This window comes from Oryctolagus cuniculus, chromosome 10 (assembly GCF_051225735.1).
Source record: "Oryctolagus cuniculus isolate XC-2025 breed Fujian yellow rabbit chromosome 10, ASM5122573v1, whole genome shotgun sequence".
In the NCBI taxonomy this organism is placed as follows: Eukaryota; Metazoa; Chordata; class Mammalia; order Lagomorpha; family Leporidae; genus Oryctolagus; species Oryctolagus cuniculus.
In genome coordinates, this window is record NC_142876.1 from 34,410,462 (window position 1) to 34,431,654 (window position 21,193).

Below are 21,193 nucleotides of genomic sequence, written 5' to 3' on the forward strand. Positions count from 1 at the left end.
CCAATAACTTCCATAAGAAGACTATGGACTGATTCATTAACAATTAGGAAGAAAACCAATTCACTAGCTAAATTTCCCACTGAAAGAACCATTCATTTATTTACTGGGAGGGACATTTTCATGTAGGCTGTTTGCTTAACCAACATTGAAATAAATGTGCCAGATAAAGAACAGGAACAAGAACACAGCTGGCATGACAATTCCTGTGCCTTACCACCAAGTCAGAAGAGCTGACATGGAAAACAGTAACAGATGGTAGGACCAATAGCTACAGAGGCATTCATTTTGCCCAAGGTCAGAAAAATTTCAGCTGCAGAAAGAGAAACAAAAACCAGAAAGTACTTGAAGCTAAATGTTGTTGTTTATATATCTCATTTCATTGAGAAGGAAAGTTTCAATTAGACAGTTCAAGAATAATTATCATACAGCTACAATTCTTTATTAGACCAAATCATGGAAATGATAGTTTTGTTGGAGTAAAGGCAAGTAGCCCATTTTGATTTTTTCTACTCTGTGGAGTGTGAGGGTTACATTGGAATTTGAGACTGAAATAAATGCTCTGTATCCTTACAAGACATTACAAGCTGTGAGCTTGTATCAATCAGACATCTGATTTATGAATCACATGTGAATAATTAGGTCAGTTGGGTTGACATTTTAGTTGGGTTTGCCTGACATCAGTTCAAAAAATGAACAAAGTACTGCGAATTGTGAAAAAAGATACAGAGCTTGTAAGCAGCAGGGTAAGTTAAAATATGGTTTAAGACATAGAAATTAAATACGAAAGAAGTAAAGCTAAAATTAAGACTTGAAGGGTGTGATGCTTCAGCCAAAGGTGGAGAAGAACAGGTTTACCTTTGTTGATTAAGTACATCATGTGGTGATGTCTCTCTTGACACACTAATGTTAAAATATAAGCAGGGTTTAGGATTTTGATGGAAACGTAGGTGACAGTCACTTTTGCAGAATGGAGGGAAATTTTGGTCTAGAGTTATAAATTTGACAGTTACCTACAGAAAGGTAATAAATAGACCTATGACTATGAATGAAGGTGCAATGAAGAAGTAAAGAAAATAAAAAAATATTTTATAAAATAAAACTACATATAGATTCCAAGAAAATATGAAACTTCTGCTCCTGGTGTTTTTGCTCTTTGCTTATTGACCACTTTACTTCATGGAGCATAAAGTCTTTGACCATAATGTAAAATGAAAATATTTTATCTTTAAAACAAAAAAATTAAAAACATTAAAAAGCCACAGACTATAGGAAAATATTAACAGAAAATATTAAGAATTCTCAAAACAACATTAGGAAATTAAAAAAAATGCTGATACAAAAATAGACAAAATGTTTGAAGCATTAGCAAAGAAGATACATAGATGGCCATAAATGTATGGCAAGAACATATTTTCTTTTGAGTGCCTATGAACAGTGGATTGACAATACCATTACTTAAAAATAATAAAATAATCATAATGTCATGAACCCAAGCATGTTCATGACTTGACAAATACCTTTTTAACACTGTGCAATGATTAATTCACATAATGAGTTGATACAATCGTGATTTAGTAACCCATTTTATAGATAAACTGAGGCACAGAAAGGTGATTTACACTACATCATACAGCTTGAAAGCTACTGAGCTCAGATTTGAACACCAATAATCTAGCAACAATGCCTGTGCTCTCTATTATGACCATTTGCAGCCTCTCCCATGAGCAAAAAGAATATATTGAATGCCCACTCTGTGCCCAGTACCTGATTGCACATGACAGTCAGAAGGAATTGATTAAATACAGTTTCTTTTCTAGAGAAATCTAAAGTATAGATGGAAAGACAAACCAAAATACAGCAAACACCTTACTGCCTGTAATTTTGACCCAATTTTCAAACAAGAAAATAGAAAATACACATCATGGCTTTGATTGAGCAATAGGGTCTGACTATGACAGTTAAGGATTAAGGAAGATATCCTGAGATATCTCTATTTTAGTAACTGTACAGAGAAAAGACTCAAAGATTTTAAATAATCCAAATAAGGAGTAGCAGTTTTTACATTTGAAAAGTAGTTTTTTTGATCATTCATGCTACCATAATTGTCAGAGAGATGTTTATTAATTATCTCTTTTATGCCTGAACCAGTCCTTATGTTTTAGGATTTTTCCAATAACTTAGTGTAAACAAAGATGATTCTTGTCTACACATGACAATGACCTAATTCTTTTACCTCCCGATGTTAGACCTGCAAATGTCAAGTGAGCTGAAATCATTCCTGTGAGCCAAGTATTATTTCAACAACATGAAAGACCCATCCTTAAGAGCCTGGAATTACTGTTTTGTTTCCATTTGTTTGTTTTGGTTTTTACTTTTAAATTGGTACTATCCTTTATCCCAGAAAGAAAAATGTGCAGGACATTCACAAAAAGTAATGAAATCAGCAGCAGAAGCCCTCAATTAATTGATTCTGTGACAAGAAAATAACCTTTGAAGCCGTGACTACAGAAGTCTGCCGGTGAGAAATAACATCTTCCATTCCTCCTAGATTCACTCTGTGTAGCAGCCCAGCCTGTGGGGTTGTTGAATACGTGTGTGCCTCACATAACTGCAACTGTGCAGGGAGAGGGCAGGAGAGGGGAAGGAGAGAGAGAGCAAGGGAGACAGAGAAGGAATCAGATGAAAGAAAAAAAAAAAAGCAAGAGAGAGAGAGATCATGGGAGACGCAAAGGAGTGAAGGATCAGGAGGAGGGGGGATGCAAAAGGCAGGATTTTATTGGAAGCAATTGAAGTGGTTGCTATGAGACCCGCTGGAGCAGAGGACCAGCAGCCAGCCGGGCGCTGATGGTTCTTACCTCAGACTAAACCCTTCCTTTGACACAGTTTTAGAGTTGTTTAATATCTGACCAAGCACCTGACACTGGTGACTTTTTCCTTCTTTTTTTTTCCTCCTCCTGTCCCTCGGGTAAGATGGAGGTAGAAAATGAAGCCAGCTGCTTTCCGGGCAGCGCATCAGGCGGGTCCAGAGAGTACAAGGTGGTAATGCTGGGCGCAGGGGGAGTTGGTAAAAGCGGTAAGTTTTAACACCAAATGCTGGGGAAGGAGGGACCGCTATAGAGTGAAAATAAAATTTATAATGCTGATGCTGTTAGGCGCTGTGGCAGTTAAACACCGAGTGTCTGACAGGATGTTTGAAAATACAAGGGCTGTTAAAGGGATGCTGATGAGTCAGTAGAATATGGAAACAGCTGGTCAGGATTTACAGAACTTTAAGAAGATAAATTTTTCCTTTGATTTTATGCTCGGTGATATGTGCTTTTAATTTATATAGCCTTTTGAAAATAGTGGTATTTGTTAAATAGCCATGGAATAATAAAAATGTGCTTCTAGTCTCCAAAATATTCACATAAAAGAGAAGTGCTGTAAATATTCAGTTAAATACACAGATTCAAACACAGACACATAATCAGGGATATCAGTGTGCTTGTTGTGTTTGTTTCACTGATGAAGAGCTTCCTGCTTCATTTTCCTGGTCTGAGGTCTGACATGCTATGTGTGGGCTTTGAATGTCAAGGGGAAAGTTGGTTTTTGAGTCGCAGTAGTTTAAGTAATGATATTTGTGTGGGATCCTGGCAGGGTGATCAGACCAAACTTTGTGGTTAAACTGAATACTGGAGAAAGGCACAGAGTAAAGGAATATAAAGTTGTGATATAAGTGATGATAACAAACACTGGTGCAATTTTTTTTCTGTGATTTTAAATTTTTTTGGTAACTAAAGAACTAAAGTTGTTAGTGGCTGGATAACCTGAGTAGTTTAAAACTCCAAAAAGAATTATATATACATAATACACACACACACACACACACACACACACACATATATATAGAGAGAGAATATATGGCAATGTTTGAGAATGATTAAATGTTAAATGATGAATACCTTGGGACTCTGTATATTACTAGGAAATAAGCAGATAAAGCATTTTATGTAAATATAAAAAGATCCCACTTGAGATAAATCTTTGGAAATAGTGAAAACCAGAAGAAATATTAGTTATCAAAAATATCAAAACAGACCAAGAGTTGTAGAACTTGACAAAATTCTTGGCATAAGAAACAACAACAACAACAACAAAACTAATAACTTTGGTAGTAGGTGCACAAATGACAGGAAAAGTAAGCAGTAAGGGATCAGGAGAGTGTGACGTCAGTGGACAGAGGCCAGAAAAGTGGTCAGAGACAGAACATTGAGCACTGCCAATGCTCCCCCCAAAAGAAATTATTATAAAAAGAAAAGGAAAGCTAAATGTGGCTGTGGTCAGTTGCTAAATTGCTGTCAAATAGAGCAGCAGAATTAGTCGTCTCTCCTAGGAAGATACATGAAATGAGAAGCATTGCAATCGTGTATGAATGAAGACTTTTTAAAAAAGCTTTCCTTTTTTAAAAAAATTCATAGGTTGATAAAGTAGGAGTCAAAATGAGTGATAATTCACTGAAGGAGAAAGGAAGGAGGATAAAAGAAAATAATCTACAGAAAATAAAGCTATGCTTCAAAAGAATATTGTTAGACACAATGAGGAAGAAAGAAACAAAGTTAGAAAACAGCTGAGAAGAGAGAGAAACACATCAAAGAAAGAGGCAGCAATGCAATTCATAGGAAACGCCACCAGCGAGTTGTGAGGTCAGGGAGAGGCTGTGACAGTCCCAAAATGTTCCTGTATATTCGGTTTCTTTGCTGGCTTGCTATTTTTTGTTTGTTTCACCAGAAGCTTGAGAGATATGGGACTAGAGTGACTAATGTTTAGCCTGTTTCATTTTATTCTATGGACATGGAAGTTGGAGAGAATAAATATTGGACTGGAATGTCCTTTAGCAACAAACTTATCCTGTAAAATGATGAGGTTATGAGAGTGATACTGTCTCCTAGAGGTATTTCCATCAATTAGTCATTGGTCATTGTTACAATTCTGATAACAGGAATTTTCAATGCACAGCAATGGGTAGTGGAATGGCCTGGGTGCTCTCACCTTGAGATAGAAAATAAAAAGCCAGTTTTTGATCAATCACTGTGCAAAACTTTCACCATGGATAAAGACAAGAGCAGTCAGCTATTCTCAGAGAAAGTTGAGAATAAAATAGGGAAAATGGTGCAGTCATACTGGTGTTAAATGGCATATTGGCTATTACTCTGGAGAACATTACTCATACAATTGTGCACCTGGAAAATGCTGTCCTTTTGGCTGTTTGGAATCACATTAATAAAATCACATCTTGCCCTTGGACTTTTCCCCTATGATTTATCTGATGTTATCAGTATGTAAATATTCAGGCATTGATCCCAGTACTAACCTTCTCTTCAAGGTTACAGTGCTTGCTTTCCAATGAACTAAAATATTTGTGTAAAAAGCTACTCCTTTGTACTGCTTAAGATCTGGATCAGTGGAAGAATGGGAAGGATTATACAAATCCATTGCAGTGGATTGTGTGAGGGATTTCCAGGAGAGGTCTACTTTTCTGTAGGGACTAATGAAGACACATCAAGCTGTCACCTGCTCCCAATTCAGGGAGTCAGGTCAGGTCAGCTTTGTGCATAGATGAAAAACTCAGTGTATTGTGACCATGATTTTTGAATTCACAAAATCACGAACATTTCTATACTTACTGAGAAATATGCTTTATTTTTTATTCATATTTTACTAAAATACACTTTTGTGAGTAGAAACTTGTAAAAGGATTTGTTATTTTTCTTTTTTTTTTTTTGGAATAGAACTTCCTATAAGCTTAAAATTGTTGGGTGAATAAATATACTGTGAGTGAGATATTTCAAATCACAAGGAATTAAGTTTTTTGAGCATGTAAATGGGTATCTAAATAATTCATGGAAAATTTGTGACAAAATCAACTTATTTAAGTCCATTTTCCACAAACTATTTGAAGTTCTTTGGTGTTGTGCCTGGATGTGAGCCAGTTATTACAGTGGGAGAAAATGAAAATGAAGAACCCACTATAGAGCAGGTATGAGCTACAAGTATTTCCTGCTTACATTCAGTCTCTACCACAATCTGGATAGGTGCCTCCATTTTACAGATGGAAAAAACTGAACCCCAGGGAAATAACTCGTGTTTAGTCATGGGGGTAATATTAAACTCCTAAGTCCCAAGGGACTCTGTTACATTATGTTTAACACCCTGAGGAGGAAAATCAAAGAGTTTCACCATTTTTTGTTTCCTTTTAAATTGTCTTATTTACTATTTTAGGGAAAATAAGCAGAGAGAAGCAGAGAGTTTCCATCTGTTGGGCCAGGCTGAAGCCAGGAGCCAGGGACTCCGTCCACATGTCCCACCTGAGTGGCAGAGACCCAACTGCTTTAGTCCTCTTCAGTGCCTCACAAAGTGTACATAACAAGAAAGCTGGATTGGGATTCAAACCCAAGAACTCCAGTATGAGATGTGGATATATTAAGTGCTTGGCCAAATACTGTCCCCCATTATTTTTATTTTAACAGAAGTATTGGTAATATGTATCTGTAATATTAGAATTGATGTTAACCATCAAGACTAGTATTCTTATTCATAAATCTATACCTGTTTAATCTTTAAATTTATATAATTAAACACTGTTCACAATACTAATATTTTGCATAGATGTAAAATTTATTTATATAATTAAACAGTATATTTAAAATTGTACAAGAATGTTATTAACTGCAAAGAAAAAATAAGAACATAAGAAATAATCAACCTTATTTAGTAAACGGAGGCGCTGAAGTCCTTGAGAGTTGAAGAGATTTTCCAGGATACACAAATATTCGCATGATCAAAGTTAGAATATATGTAAATATGTATGCAATATGTCAGAAGTTAAGGATGAATGAGTCAATAGCTCTAATCTACAACATGAAGACTAGGGTTAAAATTGTATATTTGGATTTTTGCTAAATTGGTAGATTTTATTTGCTGTTCACACATAGGCACACAAACCAAGTAAGTGATTATGTGAGATGATAGATATGTTAATTTTTCACTATAGTAACTGTTTTACTATCTGTATGAAAAGTCTATAATATCATGCTGTAAAACTTAAGTATATATAAAACTTAAGTATATATAAAAAGCATATATAAAAACATAAAAGTACTGCTGCTATGAAACAACATCAAATGAAAAAGTAGAAAAAAATTAATATGTATGTACATTTGATGAATAGCAAGTGAAAGCAGAACCCACTTGAATATGTATATATATTATGATTACGTTCAGAACAAAGGAAAACAAAAAAACGGCCCACTTAGCAAATAAATTCTATGTAACTGATGCACATCCTTAGCCTTTTATCTTTCTTTGTTCCGCCATTGCCTTTTCGTCTTCAACAAATGGGAGAAAATTAATCATGGCTGTGGTTGAAGAGTTTTGAGGAGTCAAAGCAGCCTTTAAAAAGTATTTTAATTGTTGACCTCTTTCTGCCTTTGTAGTTTGATACCAAAAACCTGTTCACCCATGACAGAGCAGGACAAGCTACTTTTCTGTATTCACATCTGATTGTCCCAATGCAGACTCATGCTATCCAGGAGATCTCATCAAATAGAAATAATGTCTAACTTTCCAAAATATGTTTTACCTATTCTGTTTTGTGAGTTTGCTTTTGATAAAATAATTTAAGGAGGCAAGGAAACATTCTATTCTCATTGTTCAGATGCGGTCTCTGAACTTAAGGATGAATAAGTCAATAGCTCTAATCTACAAATGAGGACTAGGGTTAATATTACATATTTTGATTTTTGCTAAATGTGTAGACTATACTTGCTGTTCACACACATGGACACAAACCAAGTGAATGGTTATGTGATTACTGTCAAGAGAATTTGTCCAAGTATATGTAGAAAGAAAGAAAAGCTAGATATTAATAATTTTCTAACTGCATATTGTTTTTCAATCATGAGAAGAACAGAACATATCTAAATATCAGATGAGACTTACATGTCCTTTTCTTATTCCTAAGACAAATCTTGGCATTACTTTGTTGGAATTTTTTCTTACTATACATCTTCAGGTGGGAAACATCTATAAAATGTTATAGAAATTATTGGGATAGGAGAACATATTTCTCATAACCATGTTTTCACAAAGGATCCCTGCCTTCTAAGATTGCACCACTTCATGGTATAAAATTAGATCTCTGATGTAAGGTAAAAGCTCAGGGAAAAATGGTGATTAACTGTAAAGGAAAAATAAGAAAGACACGGAAGAGAGGTATTGAATGGTGTATTAAAAGATGAGTAGATTTCTTTTAGGTTGAAAATAAGAGAGCTAAGGAAGACAATTTAACAGGAACAATATATACCAAGATAAGAAGGAAGAGCAGAGCTTTTTTTCAAGACGTATTGTTGCTAATTTAGTTTCTTTTAGGGTGAGTTAGAAAATCTTTCCTGAGATTTGCTTAAAAAATGTTGGGAAGTTGTGAAAAGTGACACAAAACAAAACAAATAAGCCAAAAACATCAGAAGTATTACAGAATGTGAAGTTTATTAGAATGCATCCATAGTGAATTCTCTGTGAAGAAAAAACTCACTTGTAAAATAAGAAACATTACTCCCCCAGCATTCTTTTGCTATTTGTCTCTTGGAAATTCAGAGTTTTGTTTAGCAAGATTTCATAAAAGGAAATCAATAACAATGTTTTCTGGGGCAAACAGAAAGCATTACACAACCAATTCTTTCCACCTCAATGAACTAATATAAGCAGGTAGAAAGCTGAGCCTTTATCTGAAGAATTAAATCAAGGAAAACTGAGTGCATCATTAGTTCTTTGAGACTCTGTGTTTTGTCTCAACAGCAGAACTTGGGTCTGATATAGCTGAACAATTGTCACACCAGGGCCATGTGTTATCCCAACCCTGTGGATAAGAAAGGCAGAATAAAAAAATAAAAAAAGGAAGTGAAAATATGTTAAGACTCGAGGGCCCTCTGTTCTCACACTTCACTGTCACCACCTAAATTACACTGTAGACCATCACTTACTGCAATACTCTCAGCAAAAAATGGGTCCAAATAATGCTCAGTAGAAAAGTAAACTGGTATCTACTCACTCAAGTAATGATTGAAAGCATGATTTAGGCGAAGATGTTGCTCAGCTATATTGATATTTCCAAGATTGTAAGTTTGCTGTAGATTTCAAATAGATGAAACTAAATTAATAGAACTCTACGTATTCATCAAAGAACAGGACTGCGGATGAAGGAGCCTGTGCTGATTTCTGAATCGCCCAAGTGCTTCTGGGTTCCTCAAACTTGCAGGGCCACTCTGTGTTCAAGTGTCAGTGGTCTATTACTTTTATCTGTTCTCGTTTAATCTTCACCACATTCTGGTGCAGAAGGCACCACTGTCTGCATTTTATAGATAAGAAAACTACAAAAGAGACAAAGATATGAAATGATAAACCTGAGGTGCCTACACATGCATGTCTAAGTTCAGTGATGACAGTGTATTAATTTTCCTACTCTGAGAGTTAAAATGGTATTTCTTAAGAAGACAGTAGAGTGAATATGAGTAGTAACTTCAAGTGCATCTTCACATATGTGTTTTAGACATAAAAAAAACCATGTATGGAAATATACTTGAAAATTTATTTTTTACATAAACAACATGGAGTAAGCCTTATTGAATAAGAAATGGGGAAGCAGGGTGATTTCTGCCCAGATATTTCAGCATGGAGGCACCAAAAGACATATTTTTTCTAGTCCATTCAGGGAACTCTGAAAACCTCAACCAAGCAAAGAAGGATGACAATTCCCTCAATATGGGAACATCAAATAATCCAGTAGTTATGAGAATTTATTGAAAATTGGGAGCATGCTAATGAAGAAAGAAAACAATGTGTTGAAACTACCAGGCAGATTAAAAAGTTTTTAGGTGCTTATCTACATTTGGCGGCATGTTTTGTCTAATATATTATAGAGGAATTAATAGAAATCGCATGTCATAAATGGAAAATATGCTCCCTGTCCATTTATTTAGTAAGAGCTGTGTGTGTGTGTGTGTGTTGTGTACATATGTCTATTCCTAGATTACTGAAAAGTCTTAAACCATCACCAAGAATTAGATTCAACTTCCACTTTACCCACAGGATTTTTAAAAAGTGTATAAGCAGAATTGTGATGCAATATGGTAGGAGCAATGATAAAGATGTGCACTTGTTATTTTGAAAGTAGTAGGAATTATGGTTTAGGAAGTCAGAGTGCCCTACCTTACTGCCTCTCATTAGCTAGCATAAAATATGCTTCCCCTAACTGAAGATGAGGCTGTCATCAATGACTGATTCTCTGTGTGTGTGTGTGTGTGTGTGTATGTGTCTGTATCTTTGCAGAGCAGTGGAATTGTAACTAATACACTGATGGATGCTAGTCCTCTGCACTAATGCATGCATGTAGAGAACTCTTATCAATGCATTTGTCCTTTGTTTGCTAAACTCATCAATGATCTCAGCTCAATCACTCAGGCTTTGCTCACAAATACCAGCTCTCTTATGACCATAGTCAAACAATGCCATCTGTTCTTCTGTTTGGTCAACAGGCACCAGCTAAGCTCTTCTTCTGGCAACTATGCCAGATAATCACTACTGTCCTTCTGCCTGTTTTAACCCTACTCCAGCTAATATCATATCATTGGCATAGGAATATTGACCTGTTCTATAGTCTCCACACACTCTAAGGCACTTCAGAATCCTTCCATTGCCAAGTATACTGGAGGAATAGAGTCCACACATGAATCTAACTGTAGTGTGTGTGAAGGAAGGAAAGTTGAGAGGTGGGGGTTGCCTCTCAAAGGATGTTGTATTGAGAGAGAAATTAGAGGAAAGACAAAGTTTGTAGACCCAGGATAAATTCTTTAATGAAATTGCATGAAATCCATTGTCTCACAATGAAACACCAGACTAGGGTTTTCAACTAGTTAAAATCTGATGGTGATGGAGGGCAGGAATTTTTTTCTGACATTGCTTGTCTACAGGAGCCAATGTTTGGGTACACATTTGTTAAATACATATGAAATTATAGACCATTTACCACCCATAGTTCCTTTTAATTTGCTGTAGAATGAGAAACAAACATATGAGTGTGTATGTGAGCATCAACCTACATGAATTCACAAAGGACATAGGCTTCTTGATTTGTCAAAACTATTATGCTTTCAATTTTTCTCCTAAATAAAGGCTAACACTTTTGAGTGTTATCTATACCTTATCCTGTTCAAAGTGCACTGCGTACATTAATTCATTAAATCTCATGAAACAACACTGTAGCCATGACCATTGCCCCTAATTTATAAATGAGAACAATAGTGAGGCTTGAAGGGAATAATTCACTAAGGAACCCAGAACCTGGCCGGCGCCGCGGCTCACTAGGCTAATCCTCCGCCTAGCGGCGCCGGCACACTGGGTTCTAGTCCTGGTCAGGGTGCCGGATTCTGTCCCGGTTGCCCCTCTTCCAGGCCAGCCCTCTGCTGTGGCCAGGGAGTGCAGTGGAAGATGGCCCAAGTGCTTGGGCCCTGCACCCCAAGCGAGACCAGGATAAGTACCTGGCTCCTGCCATTGGATCAGCGCGGTGCGCCGGCCGCAGCGCACCGGCCGCGGCGGCCATTGGAGGGTGAACCAATGGCAAAGGAAGACCTTTCTCTCTGTCTCTCTCTCTCTCTGTCCACTCTGCCTGTCAAAAAAATAAAAATAAATAAATAAATAAATAAATAAGGAACCCAGAACCTGCAGAACATGTGCAAAGTTTAACCACTGCCAGAGTCAAGGTCTTTAACTGCTGTTCACTGTTCCACTTACCATCCCATGTTTTAGCAACCCTTGCTTTCCACCAGGCCTCAAGGAAGAAATAGTTGCAGCATTATATGAACTGGAGGTATGAGTACTCTCAGGAATCCACATCTGTGTTTTCTCATGTGTAGAATGGGCAGAACAACAATAACGATCATGAGATGCCTACTCAAAAATATAAATAACAAAACCTGGCACATAGTAAGCGCTGTGCAATGTGTGTGAAATAGGTGGACAACTAATTTTAATTATTTGCCCTCAATGGCACTTGATCTTTCATAGAGCAGTTAAAACAAGCATCCATTTTCCTCATCAATGGAATTAGTTAAAATTATCTCATGGATTTGCTTAAGTACATGACATTAGAAAATATTAAATGAAAACTGTAGATTATAGTCCACAATCATGGCCCTTCATTAAAACTGTTGCATGCCTGTGTTCTCTTTTCTCCCCCCTTTCTCCCTTCCTTCCTCCCTTCCTCCCTTTCTTCCACAATTCCAAATAAGTGATTTACTTCTGCAGCATGAGTGGAAGAGGGCAGTGATAAATTATTCTTCAAATAAGTTTTAGGAAGATGAAATTTGGATTAAATATCTGCTAGTATATATTCAGCATCTCTATGCCTGCTCTTGCTCTCCATATCTTTTATTTGTTAGTTTAAAATTTGGTTTCTTGCGTGGTAATTTCAGTGACAATAATAATGCTAGTTACTCAGGTAAACAATACCTTTATTCACCCTAATTGACCTATAAAATGTACACACATACACACAAACATGCACATACCAGTGTCTTTTATAGGAAGAATTTGAGGATAATTCTCTGCTACAATAGTCACAAAGTTTCTGCTTAAAGGAACCTGCCTGTAAATTTTATCTGAAGTTGATATTTCCAGTATTTGTATTATTGTAATAAAATGTGGTTAATAAGATGTTCTTTTTGTTCTGCAACACAGCAGAACAACATTGCTAGATTTAAATGGGAAAAGTCATATTTGATGTTACAGGAAAAGCTAATAAGTCCCAAGAAGTCTGATTCTACTTAGAAGCATAAAGGCATTTGACATTGTGAAAAGTTAAGCTAATTGGTCCCTACCTACCATCATTTAGGCACTCTCAACATAATCTTTTCTGATTTTCACATCACTGTCAGTCTAATTTTCCTGAAACATTGTTTTGCTTCTTTGCTCTTCTCCTTAAATATTGTTAATAACCCCAGGCCTATTGTCAACAAGCTGACATCCAAAGACCAAGGAGCAGTGATATTTGAGACAAATGGGACTGTCTGGCAACAAGCCATCATGGGACATCCTCAAGCAAGATAGATGGAGAGGGCTACCCTATTGGAAGCCACTGAGGACTCAAGCCAGAGATGCAGAAAGATGGAAATCTGGGAGCAGATCCAGGAGTCAGGAGCCAGAAAGGGTCAATTAGAGGTTGAAATGGAGACTCAATATTATGTTGGCAGGGGCTGGCCATTGTGGCGCAGTGGATGAAGCTGCTACTTGCCATACCTGCATCCCATGTGAGTGTCAGTAAGTGTTCTCATTTCTCCACTTTTAATCCAACTCTCTGCTAGTGTGCTTAGTAATGCAGCAGATCATGGTTCCAAGTACTTGGTTCCTGTCACCCATGTAGGAGATCTGGGTAGAATATTGGGTCCCTAGTTTCAGCCTGGTTCAACCCCAGTAACTGTAGCCCTCTGGGAAGTAAACCATTGGATGAGAGACCGCTTTGAGGCTCTCTTTCTCTCTCTTCCTTTTAATTAAAAAAAAAAAAAAAAAAAAAAAAAAAAAAGCCTGAACTGCTGGGATCCCATATGGCAGCTGGTTTGAGTCTCGGCTGCTCTACTTCCAATCCAGGATCCTACTAATGTACCTGGGAAAGCAGGGAAGATGACTCACGTACCTTGGTCCCTGCACAGATGTGGGAGACCTGGAGGAACCTCTGGACTCTTGGCTTCTGCCTGGCCCAGCCAGGTCACTGTGGCTATCTGGGGAGTGAACCAGAAGATGGAAGATCTCTCTCTCTCTCTCTCTCTCTCTCTCTCTGTCTTTCTCTCTCTCTGTGTATGTGTGTGTGTGTGTGTGTGTGTGTCCCTCTATCTATAACTCTGGCTTTCAAATAAATAAATAATTTTTTTTAAAAAAAGAATATGTTAACAATGGAATCAGTTGAAGTATAAGTGGGAAAATTCACAACTGAGTTTCCAAAGGCCTGAGATGCTATAGAATGTCATTTTGGTTGGGCTTTGATATCGTTTATTGGTCTGTTTCTCTACTTTAGTGTACACAATACTAAAATCTAAACAGAGCCATGACTATCATTCCAACACTATATCTAAGTTCTAGGCAAATTATTTTACTTTTTCTCCACCAAGATTTTTGTGATTTCTTCCCCATACTATTCACACAGTCATTCTGAATTAGTACTCTCATGCTTTTTGTGAATTTGTCTAGTTTGATCTGTCTATCCAGATTCTATGCAAATACCTCCAACATATTTTCTCTTCCTTGTAACACTTGAAATTCTTTTTGTTATTCAGTTCATAACTACTCTCAATTACACAGGTTCTTCTAGCATCTGGTTTGTGGTCTTAAAATGTTAATTAAATTTTGAGTATATATTTAACTTGCTACTTCTTTATATTTTATTGCTCTGCTGATTTGTAAATCCAGGATTATAGGAAATAGATTTTATATTGTCTTTGCTTTCTCACGATGCTTATGGTAATGAACTCTAAAAAAATTTACCAACTTAGATTTTTCTCTTTCATCTTGGAGTAAATCCCAGGAATATGTAGCAAAATAAAAGTAAACACTATTGTAAAATTTCATGATATAAGGAGCAAGAGAGAGAGAGAGAAATTAACAACATAGGAAAGTGGCAGGTATGTGACCATAGGTCAGGGTTGTAGCTTAGAATGAATCTAGGCTTAGGTTAGCATGAATAGTCTTTTTTGACCATGGATTTGAAGATGAATAAATGCTCTTGATATTTAGAATTCTCAGTAACAAAGTAGACTACAATAAACTTGTGTACCTAAACTTTACAGTCAAAAGTAAATATAAGTGCAATAAGTGATCACATACTAGCAAATACTCTAGAATCAGAAACACGTATGCTTTTCTTTGATACTAAAGGCTGAGAGAGCTGGCAGCCAGTTACATATGGGACCATGAAAATAACTCATGTTATTGAGTCCTTAGCCATTTCTCACTGCACACTGGGATTCTGGATCACTATGGTTCTTGAAAGTAGGGAGGAAAAGAAAAGTAGTTTATGAAAGATTCTGGTAAAACCTTAGCAAATAAGCCGACAGAACATTGTTTTATGTCTGTGGTTGTGAGTTTGAAATCCTCATTAACATTAACATTTCAATGAGAAAAATAGAGAAAAACAGAGGTAGATTATGATGCTGAATTCTGATTCTGTCACTAGTTACCTACTAGAGTGGAAACCACCCTGCATTGTATTTAATTTTAAATTGGACCATCTCTATCCTAAAATAAATGAGAAGAGGTAGCATGGAGAATGGTACACAATCATTAGACTGAAATATAATCAAGGCATCACTTTTCCCTGTATTCAAGATGCTTTGAAATCACAAAAGCCAGAACAATTTCATAGGTAAAATTGTTGTTGCTGTTATGGAAACTAAAAACTACAAAAAAAAATACTCAAAACCAAAAGACAAAAAATGTACAAAAGTCACTTTCTTCTCTGGAACGAAAAGTGTTGGCTTCCTATTGTTCCTCTTTTTGTTTAGCTACTCATTCTTTTCTATTTGCTCCATTATAGTCACAGGGCTTATGTACTCTCATGTCAGCATTCAGCATTTCATTAGCACCATCCCACAAAGCCTTTACTACTTTTTTGCCTTTAGCAAATATGTCTCATATTGCATCACAGAAAAGAAAATTGAAAATATTTTTATAAAAACTACTCTGCTGCAACAAGCACACAATGCATCTGCCTCTTTAGGGTCTGCATTTTTCTGGAGTGTAATTCTGAAATAGTTCATCATGTTTGGAACAGCTTGGACAGTGGAGATGCATAGATATACATTGAAACTCCATTCTGCTACTTATATGGCAAGTAATGTTAGTTCTCCGTCTTCTCTCTGATATAATGTTGGAGAAGACAGGGCTTGTTCCTCTGACCACTTCTCATCTTTGACATCCTAAATTACTCCATCCAAATCTGTGCGAGTATGCGTTTACTCTATGTGTGTGTGTATATATCCTTAATTTATATACCTATATATTTATATTACATTTTATTGAGATTAAAACCACAATAAGAGATCACTAGAATGCCAAAAATTGAAAAGACAAACCACATGGAAGGTGGACTAAGATGTAATATGAGTATAAATTAGTACAACCAGTACAGAAAATGCTTTGGCACTATGTATGAAGAAGAAGAATTACATATGCTGACCACATAATCTACCAATTCTACTTCAATCTTTCCCTAACGAAACTTAACATCTATGTGGACAAAAACACATGGCCAGATTGTTTACAAGAGCATTTTCCTAATAGCCCCAAGTGAAATGTCTAATGTCCACCAATATTATTGAATAAATCAATTATGTCAGCAAATATATTTCAGAGTGGGGATCATCACAAAGTCCAGGTAGTCACCTATTTGGAAGGGAAGAGATAGTGATTGGGAAAGATGTGAGAGGATTCTGAAGTCAGTATTTTTTTAATTTTAATCTGAGTGGTCATAGCATGAGTGTTCACTTTATGATAAAACTTACAATTATATAATTTTATTTTATGCATTCTCTTAATGTTTGTAAAATGTTACAGCATTTTTTAAATATATTTATAAAATTTTAAGACAGTACGTATCTTCTGTTTTGATATTCTTTCTAAACCCCAGGTTAGTTTACACATTCTAAGCGGAAGAGAAATAAGTGAAAGATTATTTATATACCTCAATAATCTTGGAAATGTTCTATATTTAAGGAAGTTTAGGTGTAATGTGCTCTAGCTTTCAAGCTATTGTCACGTTTATTAGCTTGAAATCCCAGCTTCAGGAACCTGTGACACAGTGGCAAGGAGAGGAAAGAAATCATGAGTTACAATGACCAAAGCTTCACAGCTGCTCTTACTGGTGTTCACCTTTCTGATGATTTTCTGCACATAAATTTCCCTTATATGATTTACCTAGAACCCACATAGAAGTCAGAAAACTCCATCCCTCCACTCATTGTTTGAAGCATTTCTGGTTTACTTATATACCAATAACATGAGAGAATTTCCTGACATATGCAACCTAGACGTTGCTTTCCTATATCTCTATTGTATCCCAGATACAAATGCAATGGTTCAGTCCTGCAAAGCTGGGTGTGTTCTGTAGAGTTGTGATAAAATGCAAAGGCTTGGGATCCTGGAGGCGGCTTTGTGGTGAAGTAGGGTAACCAGTTGCTTTTGGCATCAGTACTATATATCAGAATGCTAATTCAAATCTCAGATGCTCTATTTCCAATCCATTTTACTACTAATGTGCCTGAGAACTCGGGGGTTGATGGCCTAAGTACTGAGGCCTCTGTCAACCATGTGGAAGAATCTGACAGAGTTCTAGGCTCCTGTCTTTGACCTAGGCTAGCCCTGGCTGATGCTGTCATCTGGGGAGTAAACCAGCAGATGGAAGTTTTTTTGTCTCTTCCTCTCTTTCTGATTCTGTGCCTTTCAAATGAATAAATAAATACATTTTTTAAAACATAGATTTGGGATCCTGATACCAGCATTAGTAGTGAGTGACCATGGGCACATTACTAAACTCAACACCTTTTTGTTGTTTTTGTTTTGCTTTGTTTTGTTTTGTTTTGTTTTGAAAGACAAGTTGCAGAGAGAGGAGGAGAAATAGAGAGAAAAAAGAGAGATCCTCGACCTACTGGTTTACTCCACAAATAACTACAATAACCAGGGCTAGGCCAGGCTGCAGCCAGGAGCTTCTTCTGGGTCTCCTACATGGGTGCAGAGGCCCAAGCACTTGAGACATCATCCACAGCTTTCCCGGGCACATTATCAGGGAGCTAGATCAGAAATGGAGCAACTGGGTTACAAACTGGTGCCCACATGCAATGCAGGTATCTCAGGAGGAGGCTTAACCTGCAATACCACAGTGCCAGCCCCTACTTAACCTTTGTATCTCAATTTCCTTCACCGTCAAATGACAACAATAATACAGCAACATTACAATAAAGTAACAAATATTCTTCCAATGAATTCATGTGGATAAAGTGCTGAGAACAGTACCTGGCACTTTTATATAAGCCCCAGTTATTGTAATTACTATTATCATTATTGTTGCTGTTATTGTCTTTCAAAACAGTACAATATTCGATCCTACCCAGGATGAAGACTATGCTTTATCCATTTTGCTGTGACTTCATTTCCCCTTACTCTGAAGATTACGTCTTCTTTACCTCCCTATCTATAATAACTATGACCTTATTATTGAGGAAAAAATTCATTCATGCAGTCCTGACTAATTGGACTAGAAAGATGAGGACCAAAGGCCGCTTAACCACTGAGTTTCTGAGAAGGAAGGTGACATCTTATTTCTATGCCTCCTTCTTCCCAGGAAAGATGAAAAATTTCCTTGCTCTTTGGAAACTCTGACTGTGAAGAGTCAACACACAGAAACACTCTTAGCACTCAAAAACTTTCTAATACATCTTCCAACATTGAAAGCTTCTGTCTGGTTTCCTGTATGGAAAACCTCATGTATAATGAGATTTGAGAATCAAGTAAATTCATAGGAGAATTGGGAATGCTTGGATAGCTTCACTATTTTGTTCAATTTGAGTTTATCATGGAAGGTCATACATTTTACGTCCCTCTAGGCTGCTCCCCATCACTCCTGGCATGAACAATCATTTTTAATTTTCAAATTTTATGGCTAGCACTTGAGCTACACCAGCTAATCTCTGTCTAAGTAATAAAGTCCTCTGCGTCCACCTTTATTGATTAATCATCTGTTAGAGTTTTTAATATCCATTTGTGTTTAATTTGCTGATATTAAAAATGCCTCATTCCTGAAATTGATGAATGGTCTTCCAAAGACAGGCCACTGGTTTTGATTTATGGGATACCAAGTTTACTAGTCTGGCTAGAAACTCGTGGAGATCATTGTAATAAAGAATGCTTTAAGGGACATGTCTCAGATGTTCAAAAGCTTCTCTATTGTCTAGAGGAAAAATTTTGTTAATTTTATTTTATTCAGACTTCTTTGAGGACCCTCTACCACCTGGTTCCAGCAAGATTCCCCCCACGGAAACCACCATTTATTTCTGCAAATTACTGTTTCTTTGGGCCAGAAGGACCATTTCACAGTCTCCCAAACAAACTTTATGCACTGCTTCCTAATTTTCAGGTAATTCAGCCTAGTTGTTTATGATGGTCTTCTAGAAGTTTCTGTACCTATTTAAATTCCATTTGTTCTTTAAGAACTAAGAGTTAAATATCCAGATCCATAGTAATAATACTCGTCAGGATTTCCAGCTTGTTTCTATCTCTACTATTCACTTAACACTTGACATACTCTGATTTGTATGCTATATTTAATCTTCTATTTGTATATCCTATTTACTCACCACATCCAAATTCCCCTAAATTAAAAGTTATTTTTATACACATTCTATTCCATTCCTATCATCCTCAAAGTTTGATTCCCTGTTCCACAGCAGCTGCAGCATCTGGAAACCTGTGAAAAATGCAAATTCTCATGCCCTATTCCAGATCTTAGAATTGGAAGATCTGAGGATGAAGCTCCACAATTTGGATTTCAGCAAACTCTTTTGATGTCACTGACGTAATCTCTAGTTTGAGAAACAAACTGGTCCTCAAACTTGACTGTACATTGTAACAACTGGAGGAAATTTTAAAAATACTAAAACCTTGGTGCCATCCCCAGAGATTTAGACTTTATTTGCTCTGCAGTGTTTCCTGGGCATTGAGATGTTCTCATGTGATTCTATTGTGCAGCAATATTTGGGAGTCACTACTACTACACAGTTCTTTCTTTCTCTCTCAGAATGGCAAAAGCTTAGAATATACTCGACACTCACATTCTTGGTAGCTGAAATAAGTTCCTTCTAATTCTAATAACAGTTAAAAGCCTTTGGATAAGAACAGCACTCTCCTCTTCCTGAGCATGAAGCTAATTTCTTAATTTATTTTCGTTGCTTCCTTATATTCTTCTCCAAATCCATTAGATTTCATCTTCAGCATCATCCTTTCCTAGAGAGAACGCAGATTTTGTCATTATTTATTCCCATATATGTAACGTAAATTTGCTCACCAATTACATGAAGCAATTTCCCTGGTTTTTATATAAACTTTTAGTATCAGATAATTGACACATCAAAAAGAAAATATGCAAGCTAAAATTTCAAATAATAAGAATATAGTATACAGCTTTGAATCTCACTACTCAATGTAGTGCGTAATCTTGGCTGTTTCATTAAACATATTCAATCACCAAGCAAACAAAGCAACATAATTTTCAAATCAATTTGAATATTATTATAGGCTGATAAAAAAGGAATGTGAAAGCAAGTCATCAAACATTTGACATTTGACATGTTATGAAATATTTTGCATAACCTTCTTGTGATATTATTAGCATGCTTTGCTCTTCTTATAAATGTGGATTCATTTTTAAATTGAGGAGATCTGTCACCCTTTTACATTTTAAGGGGTAGCGTTAGTAACCTGACAATGGAAAACATAGTCCTCTCAGTTCTACAAATTACTAATCTGTGGACCCTGGGCATTCCACTGAAAGCATCTGTCTGTTTTGCTAGTGTTGATGTATGCTGCCTTTATTGGAAAGTGTTCTTTTCCAGATATCTTAGCAGACAATAAGTAAATACTTGTTGACAAATTAACATTTATATTCACTCCTCTGTCTCCCAACTTCCATCTCCCACTGCAGTGTGAAGTATTGCTATTGTCTGGTTATTCTGCTTCTTGAGCAAATATCCTGGTAAGAGACTGTTTTAGATTGTCAACACTTCTGAACATCTTCAATTATTGCGAATGTAGACATGGTTGTCGATTAATGTTCCCTGTGCCCTAGTAAGCCAAAAGCACTCAACAGAAAGCTTGGGGACCAAACCTCTCCTGAGTTTAGATGTCATACCATTATTGTTGGAGTAAAAGAAGTAAGTAGATCAATGAATATACAATTTATATACATATTTTGTCAAAAATAATAATGTTAAGTATCTTGCCCAAATTATCATAGTAATTGTGTTAAATACTTAAGTTTTGCATATTTCAAATATTACTCAGTTTTCCAAATCAGCCAGCACAGAATTATACTTCAGATAAATACATAGATATTTGAAATATAATC

At 36.3% G+C, this 21,193-nt stretch overlaps 1 protein-coding gene across 6 annotated transcripts in view; it reads left to right on the forward strand.

The window, feature by feature from the left end:
• The first annotated feature begins 2,283 nt into the window (after positions 1 to 2,283).
• RIT2 (Ras like without CAAX 2) overlaps positions 2,284 to 21,193 on the forward strand; it is a 346,805-nt gene continuing 327,895 nt past the window's right edge. Inside the window, exons 1-2 of one of the 6 annotated variants that reach the window (XM_089304901.1) lie at positions 2,284 to 2,518; positions 19,058 to 19,207. Coding sequence is in view for 3 of the 6 variants with exons in the window: in XM_089304902.1 (XP_089161028.1) it covers positions 2,971 to 3,073 (103 nt within the window). In the remaining 3 variants the exon portion in view is untranslated. 6 annotated transcript variants of the gene reach the window in all.